Source organism: Mangifera indica, chromosome 12, assembly GCF_011075055.1.
Source record: "Mangifera indica cultivar Alphonso chromosome 12, CATAS_Mindica_2.1, whole genome shotgun sequence".
In the NCBI taxonomy this organism is placed as follows: domain Eukaryota; kingdom Viridiplantae; phylum Streptophyta; class Magnoliopsida; order Sapindales; family Anacardiaceae; genus Mangifera; species Mangifera indica.
The window spans coordinates 4,029,267-4,052,368 of NC_058148.1; the positions used below are offsets into that span (position 1 = coordinate 4,029,267).

Genomic DNA, 23,102 nt, shown 5'->3' on the forward strand with positions numbered 1-23,102 from the left:
TTTTAAAAAACTATAATTTAATTAATTTTATTAAATGATACATATATAAATATGAATAATTTTAAAATATTCAAACCATAGTAATCGAATCGTGTTTGTTTCGTATATCAAAAACTCAATTTACCATATTGTGTATCATATTGTATGAAACATTTTTTAAAAATTAAAATAATAAATTACTAATAAAATATTATAATTGAGACACCATCATTTTAAAAAATATCACAAACACCTTTAATATTTTAAAATTTTTTATATACAACCCTAATGTATTATCTTCTTCTTTAAAAAAGTGTATCATTTCGTATAGGTAATATATATTATATCGTATGATACGTTTACCGTATCATATTAATTTAATAAATTTTATGATATGTATTGTTTTTCATCTATATCGTATCATATTGTAGAATACAATACGTATTGTGTATCATATAATACTTATAATCATAATTTAAATTCTAATCCAAACTATATTTTTCTAGTTTGGTTTGGTTTGAAAAGTTTTTAAACCGTTTTTTTAGTTTAATTTAAAAAATATATCAAACCGTACTAAATCAGACCATACACACCCTTAGAAAATGCAATTGTGGGTGTAAAACTGAAATTTTCTAAAAGATCAAGGACCAATTAACCAAGAAAAAAACCCTAATAAGTGAAAGTTTTTAAAACTTTGTCAATGTACTAACCGATGGGTGAGAATAAGTCTTTTGGCTCCGTGTTATAATCCAAGTCTGGCAAACCTGTGAATGCTGGGGCAGGGCAAAATTCGTATAGTCCATAATGCCTTCAGTCATGTCAAATTAAAGCTGGTAAAAATACGAGTCTGGGTAAACTATATCAACCCACAAAATTCCATTGTGATTTCCTTGAAACTTTGATCATTAACACAAGAATGAACGTTTTTTGTATATTATAAGCTGAGTAAAGAAACATACTTTAGAATGTGGTAATCTTGTAGGATAAAGAGTCTGTCACTTTTATATGTTTTCTTTTTTGAAACACAAAATGTGAAGGAAGCTAAGGTTCATAAGGCGTGTGGTAAGATTAAGGGTATGATGGGTACAAAATTTGGGTTTTGGATAGAAAGATATAATTAAAATTAAGAGGGCTAAAACTGCATAGGCAGAAAAAATTAAGGTTATGTTAATTAGTTCTCCTTTAGACTATCTCATTAGACACACTTCTTGTTCAAATGGTTTATAATTTGGCATAGGAAATTTAAATTTTGAAACAATTAACTTATAATTGGTTGATAAAATTATGTATATATTTTTTTATATGTAATTTATATATATGATAATGTATTATTATGTGATTAGATAATTTTGAATTAAAAAAAAAAACATCTAATTAAATTATGATATATCATTTATATATTCAAATTATATATTAAAAATATGTATAAATAGTATCGCTCGTAAAATTGATAATGACAGAATCAACATCACCTTTGCTTTGAATATTCATGCCATTGACGTTAACCAATAAGAATCATGTAATAATTTTCTTTTTAAATTAAATAAATTATTTTGTATTATTAAAATTTGAATTTGCCTTCTAGTAATCTTCAAGGGACAGACTTTTTGTTTCTCAACTTCAGATACGATCGAAAGAACAAACTGTTGCATTCCCATCCCAACAACGCTACAATCCTATTTTATGTCAAAGTTTTAATCACATTGCCAAAAGACTTATTCTCACTTAGGGTATTATGAAATCTCAAATTTTTATTCTCAAATTTTTAAAAATCTAAATATCTATCTATAAGTAAATTTCTATTAAAAATTTGAGTTAGGATTAGGAGTAAGACCGTTATTTATTAAAAAAATTTAAAAATTAAAGTTTTATAACATTTTTCTCTCTAGGTTTAAAAAATTTACAATTTCCCCTCAATCCAAAGTTTAAAAACTAACGAATACCCCTTAGGAAGCGTTTGGTTTGGATAATGTTTTATTACCAAAATAGAAAGATTACTTTGAAGATAGATTACTTAGAAAATTACTAGGTATAAATTATTACTATATTTAATAAAATTGATAGGTATAAATAATTATTGTGTTTGGTTAAAGGTAATAAAAGATTACTAGTAAATTATTTTACTTAAATGCCCTTGAATATAATTATTTTTAAATATTTTTTATATTATTTGTCATATTAATTAAAAATAAATTTATTTTTGTCTCAAAAAATTAATAAATAATAATATAATTATAATAAAATCAAGATTATCTTGGTAATTTTTAAATACCTAAAGTGAAGATGGTAATCGGATTACCACCTATATTACATGTCACATCAGCATTGATAATAGAAGATTACTGTAATATTTTATTACTGACAAACCAAATAAGGGAATAAAAAATAAATTACCAAGGTAATCTTAAAAAACTGGAACCAAACGCCCCCTTAGAGTTTGTTCTTCTTCTCTCCAGCATTGATTCATCGTCTCTAGCGATAACTATCCTCCCTTCCGCTTTATCTCTCCCTCCAGTCACTCTTTCTTCCCTCTCCAACCATTTTTGCCTGAGATACGACTCAAAAATTATGTGAGGCATGTGAAAATAATGTGGGGCACGACCCACTGCCACATCTATAATAGCGTGTAAAATCAAAGTCAAAATAATAATGCTTTAAAACTTCGGTTATTATCCCTGACCACCTTTTGTTGTTTGACAAAAAAAAGACCACAAGTTTAGGAGAGATTTTACTATATAACATGTATGTAAAATGTGGCTTAAACGTGTCAGAGGGTAATTTAGTCATTGTGGAGTGTTTTGTGGTCTGTGTGGTAATTTGTAGCAAAAGGGGTAATATAGTCTTTTTTACTGGGTGTTTAACCTAAGTATATAAAGTTTCTTATTAGGGTTTAGCGCAGTAGTGTATATTGTTGGCTGACTTCCTTATTCTTCCTCTGTTCTCTGAAATTGGGGTTGTGTTCTTGTGATAACCCTAAACCAAAGAGAAATCCTCTGGTTGAATAAGTGTCTTGAGTCTTGGTGAAGGTTTGGATTGGGACTTCGTTTCATAGTGTATAGTAGTCGTGTGAGGTGTTAATCGAAGGGTTTTGTAAGTTGTATTTGCTTATGTTTAATAGTGGATTCGATTAGAGCCTTGTCTCTGCCTTGGATGTAGGGTTTCAAATCAAAACCTGAACCAAGTACTTCTTGTGTTATCTTGTTGATTTCTGAGTTGATTTTATCTTTTGTTTCTTGCTAATCCAGTTTACTAATTTGATAATTCTTGAATAAAGCATTCTTAATAAAACCTAATCTAAAACTAACAAGTGGTATCAGAGACGATTAGGATTTTTTGTTTTGAATGTTTTTGATTGATCTATTTCTGGTGCTATTGTTTAAATCTTTGCCTGTATATGTTCTCTGTTACTACTAATCTTGCTTCTTGCTAAAAGATTAAAAAGGAAATTGTCAGCAAATAACTATGGGTCATACCAGAATCAATATTGAGAAGTTTGATGGCAAGAGCAATTTCAACATGTGGAAAAAGAAGATGTATGCAATACTGGTTCATCAGAAATACGCAAAAGCTTTGGGAAAACCATCTGATTTCTCTGCAGGTATGACTGATGTTGAGATAGCTGAGGTAATGGAAACAGCTTATAGTTTATTAATTTTGCATCTGTCTAATAATGTTTTGTGAAAAATTGATGATGTTGATACTGTTGCAAAAGTATGGTTAAAATTAGAATCCCTGTATATGACTAAATCATTGATAGATAAGATTTATTTGAAAGAATAACTGTTTGGATTTAAAATGGATTCCACTAAGTCTTTAGATGATAATCTTGATGATTTTCATAAAATTGTTATTGACCTAAATAGTATTGATGAGAAAATATCATATGAAAATCAGGCAATAATAATCTTGAATTTTTTACCTGAATCTTTTAAGGATGTTAAAGCTGCCATAAAATATGGTAGAGAATCTTTGTCATTGGATGAGGTCTTAGATGCTTTAAGATCTAAAGACTTAGAAATAAAATTTGAGAGGAAATCCATTGGTGAGGGTCTCCAAATTAAAGATAGACAAGAAAAAAGAAATAACCAAACAATTAAAAAGTTGGCTAGATCAAAATTTATATAAAAGAAAACATGTTGGTTGTGCCATAAAGAAGGCTATTTTAAAAGGAATTGTCCAGAGAAAAAGAAGGTACATACTAATAAACCTGAAAATTTAGAACTAGCAAATTTTCTTGAGGGTTATAAAAGTGCAGAAGTGTTAGTTCTCTCTGAAATAGGGTTAGATGAAGAGTGGGTAATGGACTCTGGTTGTAATTTTCATATGACTCCTAGGAAAGAATGGCTTACTGATTTGAAATACATAAACGGGGGAAAAGTTTTGATGGGTAATGATGATTCTTGTGATGTGACTGCAATTGGTAATGTCAAGTTTAAAATGTTTGATGGTTCAGTAAAAATTCTTGAAAATGTTAGGTTAGTGCCTAAGTTAAGAAGAAATTTAATTTCTCTTGGTTCACTTGATTTAAATGGTTTTTCTTACAAATCTGAAAATGGTGTTTTAAAAATCATGAAAGGTTTTTTAGTTGTAATAAAAGGAAAATTATCAAATGGTTTGTACATACTAGAAGGTAGTGTGATGTCTGATGGCATGCATTCTACTCATGATAACTTGGATGAAACAATCTTATGGCATTAAAGACTTGGGCATATTAGTATGGCAAGTCTGAATGAATTGTGTAAACAAAACTTATTAACCTAAACAAAATCTCTGATTTAAAGTTTTGTGAAAACTGTGTGCTTGGAAAGTCTCATAAGTTAAAGTTTGCATCTACTACACATAGATCCCAAGATATTCTTGAGTATGTGCATTCTGATGTGTGGGGCTCTCCCCATGTCCCTGATTCATTGTCCTATTCACACTATTTTATGACATTCATTGATGACTACTCTAGGAGAGTATGGGTATATTTCCTAAAACACAAAGATGAAGCTTTTGAGTGCTTTAAAGACTGGAAAAATCTAGTTGAGAATCAAACTAATAAGAAAATTAAAGTACTCAGAACTGATAATGGCCTAGAATATTACAGCAAATACTTTTCTGATTTTTGTAAGAAACACGATATACTTAGGCATAAAACATGCAGTAAAACACCACAACAAAATGGTTTGGCTTAGAGAATGAATAAGACCATCCTAAATAAGGTTAGATGTATTCTAGCTGATTCTGGATTAAGTAAAAGGTTTTGGGCAGAAGCTGTGGCAACTGCCTATTACTTGATAAATAGATCTCCATCATCTGCATTAGGTTTAAAACCCCAATTGAAATGTGGTCAAATAGACCACCTTTACTGTATCACTTAAAACCATTCGGATGCCTTGCCTATGTTCATGTTAGTCAAGGTAAACTCAACCCAAGAGCATTAAAGGTTATTTTTCTAGGATATCCCATAAGCACTAAGGGCTATAAACTATGGTTGTTAGATGAGCGTAAGTGTGTTGTTAGTAGAAATGTTACTTTTAATGAACTAAAATTCTACAAAGATCTTTTCTCTTTAGAAAGACAATCTGGACAGGTTCAGTTTGAGGTGGAGACACATGTGTCAGGTTTACCAAAGTAGTATTGAGTCTGTTACTCAGCCTTTAGAGTTTGGTAAGGGACCCGATCTGGGTCTAGATACAATTCGTACTTCAAAGTACGAAATCACAAACTTAAATTAGCAACCCTCACCATAGAGTCAAGTTGAGTGTCCTTATAGTCCAGAAAGACAAAATTTATCTAACTATCAACTTGCTAGAGACAGACCAAAAAGAGAAATAAGACTATCTCCAAGATATGATCAAGCTGATCTCATCTCTTATGTTTTTCAAATAGGAGATTTGATTGAGATGAGTGAACCCTTGAATTATACTCAAGCCTATGAGAGTAAAGATAGCTCAAATTGGTTAAAGGTAATGAAAACTGAAATAGATTCCTTGAAAAGAAACAATACCTGGTCATTTGTTGATAGACCATTGAAAGAAAAAATAATTGGTTGCAAGTGGATATTTAAAAGGAAACCAGGTATTCTTGGAGTTGAACAGCCAAGATTTAAAGCAAGGGTGGTGGCTAAAGGATTTTCTCAAAGAGAAGGAATTGACTACCATGAAGTATTTTCCCCTGTAGTTAAGCACACCTCAATAAGACTTATACTATCAGTTGTTGTGTTATTTGACATGGAACTGGAACAAATGGATGTCACAATAGCATTTTTGCATGGAAAACTAGAAGAACAAATCCTTATGGAGCAACCTGAGGGTTTTGTAGAACCTAGAGCTGAAAATAAAGTATGCTTGCTTCATAAATCCTTGTATGGGCTCAAACAGTCTCCTAGACAGTGGTATAAGAGGTTTGATAAGTTTCTTCTATCTATTGATTTTCTAAGATGCAATTATGATCATTGTGTGTATTATTTAAAATTTGATATTGGATATTATGTTTACTTGCTACTATATGTTGATGATATGCTTCTAGCTTTTAAAGATATGTCTGCTTTGATAAATTTGAAACAAATGTTGAAAACTAAATTTGCTATGAAAGATTTAGGGTCAGCAAAAAGAATTTTAGGTATAGATATTAAAAAAGTTAAGGGTAAGAGATCTTTGTTTCTATCACAGGTTAGATATATTAAAAAAGTGTTAAACATATATAAAATGTCTGAAACTAAACCTGTTAATATTCTTATAGGTGCTCACTTCAGATTAAAATCTATTGTTAATCTATCTGCTACTGAATCTGAATTTATGAATAGAATAACTTATTCAAATGTTGTAGGTAGTTTGATGTATGCAATGATTAGTTCAAGACCTGATATTGCCTATGTTATTAGTTTAGTAAATAGATTTATGAGCAATCCTTGTAAAGAACATTGGCTTGCTGCAAAATGGCTGATGAAATATCTCAAAGGAACTGTAGACTTTGGGTTATTGTACACATCTAATGCTACTAACAGTTTATTGGTTAAAGGATTTTGTGATTCAGATTTTGCAGCTAACTTGGATAAAAGAAGGTCTCTAACTGGCTATGTTTTTACCTATGGTGGGAATATTGTAAGATGGAAATGCAACTTGCAGTCTATTGTAGCATTATCCACCACTAAAGCAAAGTATATTGCATTGACAGAAGTTGCGAAGGAGGCTATATGGCTGAAAGGGATTACATCTGAGTTAGGCCTGAGTTCAGATGTTCCTATGATTTGTAGTAATTCTCAGAGTGTCATTCATCTTTCTAAAAACAGTGCATATCATGAGAGGACTAAGCATATTGATGTGAGACTTCATTTCATCAGAGATGTGTTTTCCAACAAGCAAGTATTGGTCGAAAAGATCATGTTCAGTGTTAATTTAGCAGATATATTGACTAAAGTTGTCCCTGCGAGCAAGTTTAAGGAAACTTTAAACCTACTGAAAATCTGTCAAGTTTGTGACAGAATTGATGCAGAGCAGGTCTCCTAGTGGAATTCTCTTCTTTACCTGTTTAAGCCATGGTGGAGTTGTGTAAAATGTCGCTTAAATGTGTCAGAGGGTAATTAGTCATTATGGAGTGTTTTGTGGTCTGTGTGGTAATTTGAAGCAAAATGGGTAATATAGTCTTTTTTATTGGGTGTTTAACCTAAGTATATAAAGTTTCTTATTAGGGTTTAGTGCAGTAATGTATATTGTTGGCCAACTTCCTTATTCTTCCTCTATTCTCTAAAATTGGGGTTGTGTTCTTGTGATTTAGTTGAACCAGAGAGAAATCCTCTGGTTTTCTCCGGTTGAATAAGTGTTTTGAGTCTTGATGAAGGCTTGGATTGGGACTTCGTTTCATGGTGTATCGTAGTCGTGTGAGGTGTTAATCAAAGGGTTTTGTGAGTTGTATTTGCTTATGTTTAATAATGGATTCGATTAGAGTTTTGTCTCTGCCTTGGATGTAGGGTTTCAAATCGAAACATAAACCAAGTATTTCTTGTGTTATCTTGTTGATTTCTGATGTTGATTTTATCTTTTGTTTCTTGCTAATCCAGTTTACTAATTTGGTAATTCTTGAATAAAGTATTCTTAATAAAACCTAATCTAAAACTAACAATGTACAATTGTAAAAAAATATTCTATGGAGTTCATTTTTGTTGTGGTTTAGGGTGGTGTCCGAGCCTCGACTTGATAATTGTTCACCTAAATAGTGGTAGTCCGACGATTTCAGCTCAAAAAACCAACATTTTACCATTTTTCAACTAACAAATCATCAAAATAATCAATCAGAAACCTTATTCTAACACATATTAACCATTTTTTAACTTAAAAATGCACAATTCTACTTCACCAAAATTCGAATCTCAAAGACAAAGCCAATGGAAAAGTTTGGCTTCCTCATTTTTTGGCTACGACATTGGGTAAACAAGCTTAAATTAAGAAGTAAATAAACAATTAAGCATTTCCCCTCAATCAATAACAATTTTCAAACTAAAAAATATCATTATCTAGTTGAAAATTCTTAACCCTAATGAAATATTGATCAAACAAATAAACCAAAAGAAAACGAAACAAAAACTCACTTGTGAAGCCATTTTCGAGATGAATACAACTGAAAAACTAAAGAAGATTGAAAGATGGGAGCAAAAATTGTTAAAAATGGGAGGAGAGAAATTTTTTTTAAAGTATCATACGCTGAAAGGGAAAGAGGGGCCGTGAAGAAGTATTTTTAGAATTTTGTATTAATTTAATTATAATTGTACGATAAAAAAATAATGATTAAAATTATATGATGGGTAAAATTTGGTAAAAATAATTAATTTTAAGTATTATGAATAATTTCAATATAATATTAGTTTATTTAATTTACTAAACAATAAAAACATTTTTTATTTGATTAAAAAATTACAAGATTTAAAAATATTAAAATGGTTCAATTGTCATTCAACACTTGTGATCATGATCATCACCAAAATTACACCTACTAGTGTCACCTTTGGCACTTGACAAACCAGAAGATGATGATCTATCAATTTGTGTAGGTTCTAATCACCAAAGATTTCATAGGTGACATCATGCATGTTCATAAATTCTTTCTACGTCCATGCATGACGTCATTTTCGGCATCTTCAATTGCCAAAAATCTACCCAGATCGAGGTTATGTGGTTCTTCACATATCGAAGGTAACATTGAAAGCGTTACTTGAGATTGTCACCAGTTAGAGATGACAACATGACACCGATAGGGATGGAAATTAATAATTATTAAATTATAAAGTAATTAAATTTTAAATAGATTGTTTCAAGGGTACTTTAGATAAGAGCAAAGAGTTCCGTACCATTCCTTACCCCTAGGCATAGAGATGTCTATGTTCTATATCTAGTCAAATTTGGTATGATTCATTAAACTTACAGGTCGTGACATGTTAAGACTAAGTCTTGTGGATTATGCCAATGTGTTAGAAGAGTAAGACTTGAGAGGACGCCCTTGATCATGTTTCTATGGATTTTAGATAGGTTATTCCGCGTGTTTTGTTGATTAGTTTGTCATATTATATAATTTTTTATATTTAAATAAAATAAAGATAGTATTTTTAAAATTTTATTTAAATAGCCACACCTATAGTAAAAAAAAAAAATTTAGTTACATAGTAAAAAATAAAATATATCATACATCTAAAAATAAACTCAATCATAAAATTTATAAAGTGTCAATATCATACATTTTTAGTCATTTTTCATATTTAAATTCTTGAACTCTTCAAATATGTCTTCAGTGACTTGATTCTGAAACTTGAAATATGTCATTACCCAATCTTTCATGCACGTAATGGTTTTAATCATATTTAGGTATAAATTTAACATTATATCATCTCAGATGCATTCCATATGCACTAAAAATTGATTTTGATATCACATTAGACACCAAAAGTTTAATTATCATTCAGACTAATGAGAATGGCTTCTTCGAATGCTGCCATGCTCCTCTTCATACCAAGTTTCCGGCAGCATGATCTGTAGTTTGGCAGAAAAATGAAGGATGGAGAAGAGGTGCCAAAAATGAGATGCAAAAAGAAACTGAAAGAGAGGAACGGGAGAAAGAGGTAAAAGGCAGGAAAATAGAAAATTAAAAAAAAAAAAGTAAAATCACTATTATACCCATGTATATATTTAATGGATGTTACAAGTTAATAGAATTTTAGATGAAATGACCTTTTTACCTTTTTAATGTAAGAGTACGTTTGATTGAACGGGATTAAAGATTATTCTGATAATTTATCTTTTATTACTTCTATTACTTTGTTTAGTTTATAAGTAATAAAGGATTTCAGTAATTTTCTATTCCTAATGGTAATGTGACAAGTAATATAAAAGATAATCTGATTATATTATCACCTTCTATTTAGATATTAAAATATTACTAAAGTAATACTGATTTTATTATAATATATAATTTATTTATTAATTTTTTAGGATAAAAAATAATCTTATTTTTAATTAATATAATAAATAACATAAAAAATATTTTAAAATAATTATACCTAAGAGTATTTAAGTAAAATAATTTATTAGTATTCTTTTATTATCTTTAATCAAACACAATAATTATTTATACTTAATAATTTTACTAAATCTTATCAAATATAGTAATAATTTATATCTAATAATTTTTAAAATAATTTTTAAATTTTAATAATAAAATATTTCCAAAACTAAATGTCTCTCAGAGTTTACACTAGTGGAAAGAGAAAGGGTGAAAAAAAGATAGGCTTTCAAACTACAAAAGAAACATCGTTGTTTCATAGTAGAAAATGACCATTTTGGCCTAAATAAAAAGTCAAGGTTAGGTTACAGTTGAAACACGGCACAAACGAATACAAAGGAAGACTTTTTTTTTTTTTTTTTTCCATTTTTAATCCAATCATTGTCTTTTCTTCCAATCAAGAGATGCCAAAAAAGGCTCTACTAATTAAATTCCATTTACATTCCGTAGGTGAATAGGGTCTTTGAAATTTTATCTATCTTATTTAATTCTATGATTAAAACACAAATATTATATTAAGTTTATAATTTATTCATTCCTGAGAAATGTTATATCTTACATCAATTATCATAAAGCATTAAAAATATCACTTTAAGGGAGGCGTTTGTTTTGGGTAATATTTTATTATCAAAATAAAAAGATTACATTAAAGATAGATTATTTAGAAGATTACTGGGTATAAATGATTACTATGTTTGCTAAAATTTGATAGGTATAAATAATTATTGTGTTTAGTTAAAGGTAATAAAAGATTACTAGTAAATTATTTTACTTCAATGCGCTTGAATATAATTATTTTTAAATATTTTTTATATTTTTTATCATATTAATTAAAAATAAATTTATTTTTATCTCAAAAAATTAATAAATAATAATATAATTATAATAAAATCAAGATTACCTTGATAATCTTTAAATACTTAAAGTGAAGGTGGTAATCAGATTACCACTTATATTACCTGCCACGTCAGTATTAGTAATAGAAGATTACTGTAATATTTTATTACTGACAAACCAAACAAGAAAATAAAAGGTAAATTACCAAGATAATCTTTGATAACTTGAACCAAACGCCCCTAAGGGTTTTTTTTTAAAATATAATTTTACGGTTTTTTTAATATATATTTTAGAGGTTTTATGATATTTTAATAAAGTTTTTGACAATTTCACATAAGTATCTAATAATTTATAAAAGCGATAAAATTAATCCATCTATAATTATTGGAATGTTAAAATTTCAGTAAGAATATATTTGATTGAGAATGTAAAATCCTGGAATTGTATATTAAACTTACGTATTAGAATTTTGGACCTAATCTGGATAACGCAGTCAGACTAAAATTGATTGAAAATATATTGGTGGCGGAATAACCAATTCCTACCCAAACTTTGATAAAATTTCTCGCATTGCGCCCTTTAATTCTTAGTGTTGGGCTCTTTGGTTTCTTCTTACATGGAAAAATTCAGATTTATCTTATATAAAAACTCCAACTCACCGTATTAATAAATTAGGGTAAACTAAGGTTTAACATATACATATAAATAATACGTAAAAGTCAAAAAAAGAAAAGAGAGAAAGAGACAAAAATGTTGTTTTAGTTTCTCAGTGCACGTTCGTGGGAGATTTTTGTTGTCTCTCATTTCACCGTTTGATTACTCTAATTTTTAGACTTTTGGTAATAGACTCATTTTTCTTTATTTTGAATGGTAGAGATCTTATCTGTTTTTCAGGTAATATGTTATTTGTGTTGGAACGTGATTAATTATATTGCGCAGTTCAATTTAAACAACTCTTAGAAAATTGTCTTTTTCTCTTTTATCTACCGTTGGATTACTCTCAAAATTTTATAGTATTTTAGGCACATCTAGTGTTATATTTTGGAAGTTGAAGATTTTTATGTTATATCTATAACTGAGATATAAACTTACGAGTTTTCTATTATATTATTTAATTTTTTGTAGTTGTGTTATTTCTTTGTTTTATTGTTTTGAAGAGTTGTCTACTCATTTGTAGGTAGAAAATAGTATACTATTATTTTAAATATAGTGGATTAGTTTATTTAGGCGATGCCCCATTATTGTACTCTTGCATCGAAAAGGTTTTCATGATAAATTGTGGTATTTTTTTTACTATATTTGCTTTTGACTACAATAAAACTATATGTATTTACTTTGGATATACAAATATATACATACTTATTAATATTATCATGTAATTAAGTGATTTTAAATTTAAAATAAAATAACCCCTAGTTATATAATAATACACATAAATATGTTTGATTATTTAGTATGATAGAATTATATTTCGGTTGATTATTTGTTGTCATATAATTTATTCAAGAGGGAGAGAGTTTGATTTTAGTCACAATTGATTTCTTCCCAACAAATAATATAAGATTATTATTTATTTAAAAAAATAAAAGATTATTATAAAAATAAATTATAATTACTTTATTTTATAAAAATTAATAAATATAAATAATTATTGTGTTTGATTAGATAAAATAAATGAATACTAAGATATTATTTTATTTAAATATCTTTAAAATTATTGAATATAATTATTTTATAATATTTTTTATGTTATTTCTTATATTAATTAAAAATAAAGATATTTTTTCTTAAAAAATTGATAAGGGTATAATTGTAATAAAATCAAATTTACCTTAATAATTTGTAATTATTTATGATAAATATGATAATCAAATTATTTTTATATTATCTATCACATGCAATTAATAATAAAATAGTATTAAAATTTTTTATTAATAAATAAATCAAATAAAATAATTTTAATAATAAAAAATAAATCCCTAAAATACTTTTTCATTGTTAATGTCTTTTTATCGTAGAAAATTCTCAAGCTCTGTTTATTTCTCTTTGCAATTTTGATTCACATTGTATACATTGTTGACTACTATTTTAGTTTCATATCCATTTCTTTTAACCAACTTTTATCTTTGTCGTTTCCAATTGGCAAAACAGGTATGATCATACGGATATATTTTTTTATAATTATTAATTAGCAGTAGATAAAAAAAATTTATATATTTTTGAAGAACAAAATGTCATTCAGCTTAAATAAAGACAGAGAATATTTTCGTCTTTTTTTTACTAATTAAAAAAAAATTAATATATTTTATTAATGGTTATTTTAAACTTAAATAGCGAAAATGGTAATTTCATGAAAGTTTAAGTGGCAAATGAATAACTCAAGCACTTTTGGCACAAAAAAGACAAAAGCCACTTGCGAGTTACCATGGGCCAAAGGCTGTATTATAATTGTTGCGAAAAGAGTCAGAGGTGTTAATATTCGGTGTGGTGAGGCGCGGCGTGTTCGCTCTGTAGCTTCTGTTTATAAACTCACTTTGGCTCTCTGCTTGCGATATTAGTCAGTCTGGACCACTAATTTCTTCACTCCACTGTCTCATCTGGGACACAATTCATAAATGACTCAAATACCCTTATTCGAGTCAACTGATAAGGCTTAACTATGTACTCCCTTCAATTTTCGAAACTACCCATTAACTTTCTTACTGTTAAGTTTGTTGGTCCAAGTTAATTAGTGTTGAATGAAATTTATATGAAAGGATAAATCCTATTGTTGATGTCAAAAATGGTATCTACGATGATAAGTACATTAAATTAGTATAATTTTCAATACAAAATGATTAAGAATAATACTATAAGATTACAATTAATAGAGTATCATTTTTAATATGATTTGATCTACTATTTATATGACAGTTATATTATTGAGTAACTGAATTCACAATTCAGCAATATATCAATAGAATGTCAAAAGTGTCATTTTTAAGACTTTTTATGATATTTTATTCATAAGATAAAAGGGTTTGAGATGTTAAAATCCTTCTGTTATGAAAAGTAAAGAATCGTACGTTTTTCATCTATTATAAGTGTGATTGGTTTTCAATTGTAGATAGAGACGTTATAAAAAATGATTTTATGATAATAAGAAATTACTATTGCATGTTAGGAGATTGTGGAAAATGATCTTAACTGCTAGGAGTTACTGATCTCGCACTTTAGATAAAAGATTACTACATGCAGTGTGTATACTAATTGTTATGTATAGATGAATCATCTCTTTATTATTGCCTTTGTAAGTTTAACCAAGGAGAAATTCGATCACACAACATTAGAGAAATCCTATATTGATAGTGCTTTAAGATTATAAATATTTCCTTCTAACTTGATTATATAAAAAATTTCTATATGTCTACCATAGCTTTTTCAATACCTTGAAAAACAATCAAATCGAATATCTAAAAATTTATAACTAATATATCAAGAAAGTATCAAAGATTAATCCAATGTGAGTTCTCGAAGAAACGTGATGAAGTTGAAAGCGATAACAAGTTTCCTGATATCTTCTCTTTAACTTTAAGTTTTACAAGAATTTTCAAAACCTATTCATATTTGATGACATATATTATTATTATTATTATTATTATTATTATTGTTATTGTTAAGTCCCATTTCATAATATAATTCTTCTTTTGTTACAAAATCTAGTTGCAAATAAAATCAAATTTTAATTTATAATATTTTTCTTTATAGTTTTCATGATTGGGATAGAATCTAGCAAATTTAATGTTCAAAACAATGGGAAGGTGTGTTGATAATTGTTGAGAAGTTGGGTGTCAAAGATAAACTTTGACATTTTCCAACAAAAAGCAGGCATTTGTCCTAATCATAGTATTTAAAAAAAAAAAATTACAATTATAAAGTTTCTTATTAAATATAAAATTTGTATTAAATATCCTAAAGCAACAACAACAACAATAACAAAAATGATGTATCAATTTTGTTAAATAAATAAATAAATAATCAAACAAATAATCTTCTCAATGATTTTAATATTTATAGGAGTGTCTAAAACAATATTTAAAATACAAAATTTGAAAAAACATTGTCTTTCAGGGTTGTACTAGGAAGATACTTTTGTAGATATTTTAGCAATTGATTGTAGTAACAGCTCTACAGTAAAATTCAAAGAATCAAAGAGTATGGCATTATAATTAAAATCAATATGAGGTTTCTTAAAGGCCAAAAAAAACTTATTCCCACCTAAGGTTTTAATCCAATCTAAACTTACTCCTATTAAGTTTTAAAAACTCAAATATTTGTTCGTCAACTATTAAAAATAATAATATTTATTAAATTTAAAAGTAAAAATATTTTTTACCCAATAATATTAAAAAAAATTATTTCATTTTCCTCCATTTGTTTAAAAAGTTAACAATTTTTTTTAATCCAAAAGTTCAAAAAGTTACCATTCCCCTCTTAAGGTTTACATTTTTTTCGTTGCTTTTCTAGTGATTACAGTTGATCTTTCCACCCATCTTTTCTCTCTCTGGGGAGATGTCATTGGTGATCAAAAAAGAAGGATGGGTGATGGATCTCATCTACGTCTGACAAGCGATGAATCAAAGAAGGAAGGGTGATGGATCTTGACCATGAATTGAAGCGTCTCCCATCGCGCGATGGATCTTCATCCTTTCTTTTGGTGTAAATCAAAATGTCTCCCATCATTCTTCTATTTACAAACTCATTTTCATCGGTCAACGACTAATGCGTAACGAGAAGATGCCCTTCCTTTTTTGATTTGTCGTGCATCGAAATATGACAAGATCCGCCGTCGGCTAGCTTCAATTGCAGGAGAAGTAAGAGAAAAAAGTGCAAACCCTAAAATTATTAATTTTTTAAACTAAAAAGAGAAAAATAAAATAAAATATTATTCTTTTAATATTATTGGTTAAATGATACTTTTATTTTTAAATTTAACAAATTTTATTAACTTTAATAGTTAATAGATGACTATTTAAATTTTAAAAACTTGACAAAATGAGAATTTGATATCCAACTAAATATTGATTGGGAATAAGTCTTTTGGCCTTTCTTAAATAATTAAAGTTTTCCTACTTAAAAATCATCAGTAAATCATTAAATTTTATACAATTATCAATCAATTGATGTGGACAAAATAATCATATTTTAAATTAACATCGGAGCTCCAAAAAAAAAGCTTGTGTTGTTTACATTTACAAGGCCAGATACCATTTACCACTCAAGGTTAGATGAGACGACAGTTTCACCCATCAAACTTAAAAAACCTAAATTTTCATTTCTTATCCATTTCCCTTAATAAATTCTATTTGGTTTTCTTAAAAATAACTGTTTTAATTTTTTATTAAAATTATAAAACAATTATATAAATATTAAATTATTTATATATCTTTATCAATATAAAAATTTATCATTTGTATTTCTAAAAAAATCAAAACTCTAACTTTAAAATTTTTTGTGTTTTGTCCACTTTTTCAAGGTATAATTATCTTTTTGAAATTATTGAAAGACATTTTAAACTATTAAAATACCCCTAAATTTTTTTTCAAATTTTCAAAACCCTTATGAATTTTTCTAAGTTTATTCAAATTTTCAAAACCCTTAAAAATTTTCTTAATCATTTTTAATATTCTCCTAAATTTTTTAAAAAGAAAATAGAAAAAATAAAAAAAATAAGAGAGAAAATAAAAAAATTTATGTAAAATAGTATTCCCGATTTCCTGCCCTTTCAAATCCTCTTGTAGCAGTGGATGATGGGTGTGAAATTGGCGTTTTGAGACTTGAGGGTATACATTGTATTTCAGAAAACCTAGGGTGGGAATAGTTTCTGGCCAGAAAAAAACTAGAGCCGCCCAAATGAAATTCCATGGTTGTTTATTACAGCACCTTACCTAGTTACAATCATCTCTCTCAGCACTTCTCTCCAATTGGCTCCCTTCTTTCCTTTCGTTTCTCCTTCAACATTGAAGATGTCTGTAGCCGCTTGTCAGATCCGCTGCCACCAACTTCACGGTTTAATATTTCCTTTTTCTTTTCTCATCTCGGATTATTTTATTTCATTTCTGTTTTCCTTTTCAACTTTTTTGATATGTGTATAATACTTAACGGATTAACTATTATGTTTTTTTTTTTTTCAATTAAATATTGTTATTTTTCTGAATTTTTGCTGGGACTCTTGATTGGTAAATTTACTGATATGTGATGTTTTGTTGAATGATTGTTAGTTATTTATTTTATTTTTATATTTATTTTTTGCAATTAATTCTGAATTTTAGGTATTTAGAATATGTTTTGTGAACAATTTTATATGGTTAGATCTAATCTTTAAAGATGAATTATTCTATCTTGATATTTGTTCTTGATATAAGTGGCTTGAACTAGAATTCAATCTCAAACACATTACTTTAGAGTTTTTAATTTTATTTATTGGAAATTTTGGATGTAAAAGTAAAATTATTGGGTAATTTTAATTTATCTTATTTTTTTTTTCAATCGATGAATTGATTCATAAACTTGTAAGTTGGCAGACTGAACATTAGCTTCCCTTTAAAGAGCCTTCTTTTTAATAAAAAAAGGTGCAATTTTTAACATGAACGAAAAATTTGTGGTTGTGAAGATGTCTTCTTCGTATTTCACATTTAGTTATACAATAGTTTTTTTTTTTTTTTAATTCTTAGATCTCTACTATTTAAGATATTTACATGCACTAGTTGTGTCCTTTCTATGGAAAATTTACTTATCAACTAAATTCTTCAGAAATATTAAGGCTTTCTTTGTCTGTTTTTTGGTGGTCATACTTTACATTTAAGTATAAAATAAGATTGTGTTTATTCAGTTTAATTTACAAATTTCTATAAGACAGAGCCATTTTGTGGTAGTTAAAACTTTGATCTAAGATTGTTAATCTATTTGTATGTTATTTGTAAGACTTTAGAACTGGTGTTGGTTTTAAGATTGTTAATTTTCAATTTATGATTGTCACTTGCCTTTTTTTTTCCTTCGAAAAAAGCTTTTAGGTTAATTTGATTTGTAGATGGTGAATTTATTTTATGACCGGATCTCTGAAGGCATGATTGATTTAGGTCTTGTTTGGAATTGATATTTTTCTGAAGCTGAAAAATTCTTATGCAGTTTTGACGTAAAAAAGCGTTGGGTAAACAAGTCAAAAAGTGAATTTTATTTGCATGTAATTGTCTTTGGCATCAAACACTGGAGTAAAATTTTCTGTAATGTTATATTCAGTTGTCTTTTTCTGTGAAAATACATCTCTTTGTCTAATTTACTGATGAACAATGATGGTAGTATCATTCACTGAACATTGAAATACTGAAATCTTATTATTTCAAAAATTCTATGGAAGTGACCATTTCTCTATCAAAACACAACCTTGGTGTACACTGCCTTACAATTACTTAATTTTGTGAAGTATCATACACCCTGTGTAAAATTTAAATTCTTTGAAATTCATTTCAGACTCCCATTTAATTTTGAACTTCACCGAATTTATGAACTTTTGTCAAAACTTAGAATTATGAATCTCTGTATTTTATTGAGGCATTTTATGGTGTTAGACATTGATTCCCATGGTAGTGCTAGAGACACACTTTCGTTGAATACATGAATGTGCTTTTGGGACTCTTGTCTCTCTTTTCTGCTTTTTTCTCAAACATGAATCTGAAAAAATTTATGTTCACTTTAGCCAGCTGGAGAACCTTGCAGCTTCTTTTGTTTTCCTGTTTAAATTTGGTAATAATGCATCTAATAGATTCATTTGGATTTCCGGAAGATGAGTTATGTAGTTTTTCTCAAGTGATAGTGAAGAAGAATTAAGAATCTATCATTTTTATTATTTATTTAGGGAAGTATTTAATTTAGGGATCAAGATATTTTATTAGACTATTTTTTTTTTCTGCTAGATACAATTCTCCTAATTAGGTTCTAGTTGAAAATGATTTAGATTACTTGCATGAAATATATTTATATTTCTTCTTATGCCTAGGTCTTGACCATTTATATAGGAACCTTGTTGCAATTTAAAATTTTTGTAATTCTTATAGGCTACTTCATTCTTTCTCTTTTATATATATATATATATATATATTACTTTTATTCAATTAATAAACTGCCATTTCTTCAATTTTGTGGTTTTAATTCATGAATGTGCTGTCACATGTGCTTAGTGGCATGGAATTTGGCATCACTAATTGTATACATGTATAGGATTTGCACATTATGTTGTTTTTATCATTATTATTTTTTCTGATGAATGAGCTAGTTAACATTATTCTTTGGTTTCATTAATTAATCATTTAAAGGGTGTGTTTTACCTTTTAATTCTTTGTCAGGGTGAATGAAGCTAAATGATCCATCAATAAGGGGCAAAAGACGCTCCAAAGATATCTTTGCATCAACTTTGGCTGCTCTCATTAAAGGATTTTATCCAAGAAATGTTGTGAGATACTCAGCAAACTAACTGCTTGAATAATCAGATAATTGGTTGTTGCTGGTGACTGTTAGTAAGATGGACAGATCGGACACATCTGGTTTTGTGAGTGGTGGAGGTAGCTTCTTAGATGTCTTGTGCTGGCTCTTTTAGTTCTGATTTATGTGCCTGCTGGTAGCATCTACTAAAGACTTTTATTGCTAGTTTCCTTTGGGCTGTATAGCCCACATCTCTGAAAAATGGATCTCAACAACAATGGATTACAGTTTTCTCAAACTTTTGATTTAACAAAAAATGACAGTTTTGGAGACACCACTCTTCGTTTAAACTGTCTTGGCTATGGAGGAAGCAACCCTACTGGATTAAGAAGTAAAAGCAATCTATGTTTGGATTTTGGCAATGTTCTTGATGACAGCTGTGGTTTGGTTCTTGGATTAGGTCCAGCACCAAGTACATATTGTAATGATTGTCAAAATGTTGGTGTTGACAAGATCAAAGGACCGGCTGGCAGATTGCCTCCAGGGTTGTTATCCGAGGGCAATTCAATCCTAAAACTTGGCCCTTTTGGAGGGGCGAAGGCAGATTTAAAGGGGCTTGAATGTTCTCTTTCAACCGAGACTGATATAAACACATCTGTACTTGAACTTCCGGCTGATGTTCCTGTTGTTGATGAGGGTTCCACATCAGCAAAGAAGTCTGGTGGCTATATGCAATCACTCCTTTTGGCTCCAAGACTAGATGGTTGCAAAGTTACGGTGCAGGAACAGGAACTTTCACAGCTCAGGACCAAATCCAGTTTTCGTCAATCACAACTGAGCGATGAGCCATCTTCTCACATGGATTTATCAGGGAGTGTGTCTGAGCAAACAACTAATCTGACATCTTCAAACTATAGAATGAGCAACACAAAAAGATGTGAGTTTGTAGGTTGTACAAAGGGAGCTCGAGGGGCGTCTGGTCTTTGTATTGGTCATGGTGGAGGACAGAGATGCCAAAAACTAGGATGTAATAAGGGCTCTGAGAGCCGTACTGCATTCTGTAAGGCCCATGGTGGTGGGAGGAGGTGCCAGCACTTGGGTTGCACAAAAAGTGCTGAGGGCAAGACAGATTTTTGCATTGCCCATGGGGGTGGGAGACGGTGTCAGTATCCAGAAGGATGCACCAAGGCAGCTCGAGGCAAGTCAGGACTTTGCATTAGACACGGTGGGGGGAAGCGGTGTAAGGTGGATGGGTGCACCCGTAGTGCTGAAGGACAGGCTGGCTTGTGCATTTCTCATGGGGGTGGTCGCCGTTGCCAGTACGAGGGATGTACGAAGGGTGCCCAGGGGAGTACCATGTTCTGCAAGGCACATGGTGGTGGGAAGCGATGCATATTTGCAGGTTGCAACAAAGGTGCAGAAGGGAGCACACCATTGTGTAAAGGACATGGTGGGGGAAAGCGCTGCCTCTTTAATGGTGGTGGTATCTGTCCAAAGAGTGTACATGGAGGCACAAATTTTTGTGTTGCCCATGGTGGTGGAAAGAGATGTGTTGTGCCAGGATGCACAAAGAGTGCACGTGGGCGCACTGACTGTTGTGTTAGACATGGTGGTGGGAAGCGTTGTAAGTTTGAGAATTGTGGGAAAAGTGCCCAAGGTAGCACAGATTACTGCAAAGCTCATGGCGGTGGAAAGCGATGCTCTTGGGGGGAGGGAAAATGTGAGAAATTTGCTCGGGGCAAGAGTGGTTTGTGCGCAGCACATAGCAGCATGGTTCAGGATCGGGAGACAAACAAGGGAGGTCTTATTAGAACTGAACTGTTTCATGGGCTTGTATCTGCTGCTTCAACAACAACAGGTAGCAGTTTCGACAACAATTATTCATCATCAGGAGTTAGTGCTGTATCTGATTGCATTGAGTCATTGGAAAAGCCAGAAAAAAGGCCACAACTCATACCACCACAGGTATTGGTACCGCTATCTATGAAGTCATTTTCATCTTACTCAAGTTTGTTGAATAATGGTAAGCAGGAGAAAGGAGGAATTGGTTTTGGTGGAAGCAGTGAAAGAAAGAGCTTCAATTTAGTGTTACCGGAGGGAAGAGTTCATGGTGGGGGACTCATGTCATTGTTTGGTGGGAGTCTGAAAGATCCTATTGATGGAAATTGAAGGTTATGTTATGATGTAGAAAATATTAGGGGGTATTTTAAGAAGCAGAATTTGTGTATAAGATTTGGGGTCTGTTGATATATATTTATGTGTTTAATTAATTGTGATGTATGATTATGATGGATTTGTCATGGATTATAAATAACAGTGGGCGACCAAGGAAATGCATCATCGGTGGTGGTGTGGTCGTTTTAATTATTGTTTGATTTGCTTGAGGTTTAATTTGTAAGATCATGCAATTTTTTGTGTTTTGTGTTTTACGTTCAAGGGTAAGTAAACTTGTAAATGCCTAGATTTAGCCTTTTGGAGAAGTGGATTGAGGATTTTGTCTTTCCAGGGATGTGTTGTGTTGTGTTCAGTTTATTGAACTAATTGTTTTTGGTGAAGCAAAGTTGATAATAACAATCCATTTTTAATAATATTAAAATTAGTTAAAATAAATATCAGATAAATTATGTCTACTAGGAGACAGAATAATGAATAAAGATAATTGAAAAAGCGGCTCTTTGAGGTATCATAACAAATTAATGATTTTTTATTTTTAAAATAATAAAAAGGGAAATTTTAAAAAATGGCCAAAATGCCCTCCCATTAAGCAAAAATGCCCAAAATCACTATTTTCAAGCCAAAATGCCCAAAATCACTATTCCTAAGCAAAAATGCCTATGACTTTTTTTAGAATACCAAAATTACCCTTTCCCTCATATTTTTATAACTCTCCTCACTCACTATGGGGTTAAATGTAATTTAGGATAAATATGGGGTTTTTTTGGATATTTTACATTATAAAGGCATTTTGATATTTATTTATTTATTTCATTACTTTTTCTAAAATGTCAAAATTACCCTTCCTCTTATCTATATAAACCATCACTCATTTTATTTACACACACTTCTCATATAACTCAAACACTCACTCTCACTTTCATTTTTTTTTAACACCAATTAGTAGAGATTCGTTCGGACGAAAGAAGTTCGTATTTTTAAATTCGATTCGAAAAAATATTATTCATCAAAAAAAGGTATTTATGCCAATCTTAGCCTAAAACTTAATTTTATTTGTTAAGTCCAGTTTTTATGTCATAATATGGGGGTTAAATGTAATGTTTGACAAGTATGGGGTTAAA

At 29.5% G+C, this 23,102-nt stretch overlaps 1 protein-coding gene across 1 annotated transcript; it reads left to right on the forward strand.

Annotated features, from left to right (window-relative positions):
- Positions 1-17,242: 17,242 nt before the first annotated feature.
- LOC123193007 lies at positions 17,243-22,315 on the forward strand. Its single transcript, XM_044605753.1, has 2 exons — positions 17,243-17,397; positions 19,731-22,315. Exon 2 carries the CDS (start codon positions 20,068-20,070, stop codon positions 21,973-21,975), a length of 1,908 nt encoding a protein of 635 aa, XP_044461688.1. The 5' UTR covers positions 17,243-17,397; positions 19,731-20,067; the 3' UTR covers positions 21,976-22,315.
- The last annotated feature ends 787 nt before the right edge of the window (positions 22,316-23,102 follow it).

Excerpts from the sequence above, each read along its gene's own strand:
- LOC123193007 (XM_044605753.1), top strand. The coding sequence starts at position 20,068 with ATGGATCTCAACAACAATGGATTACAGTTTTCTCAAACTTTTGATTTA.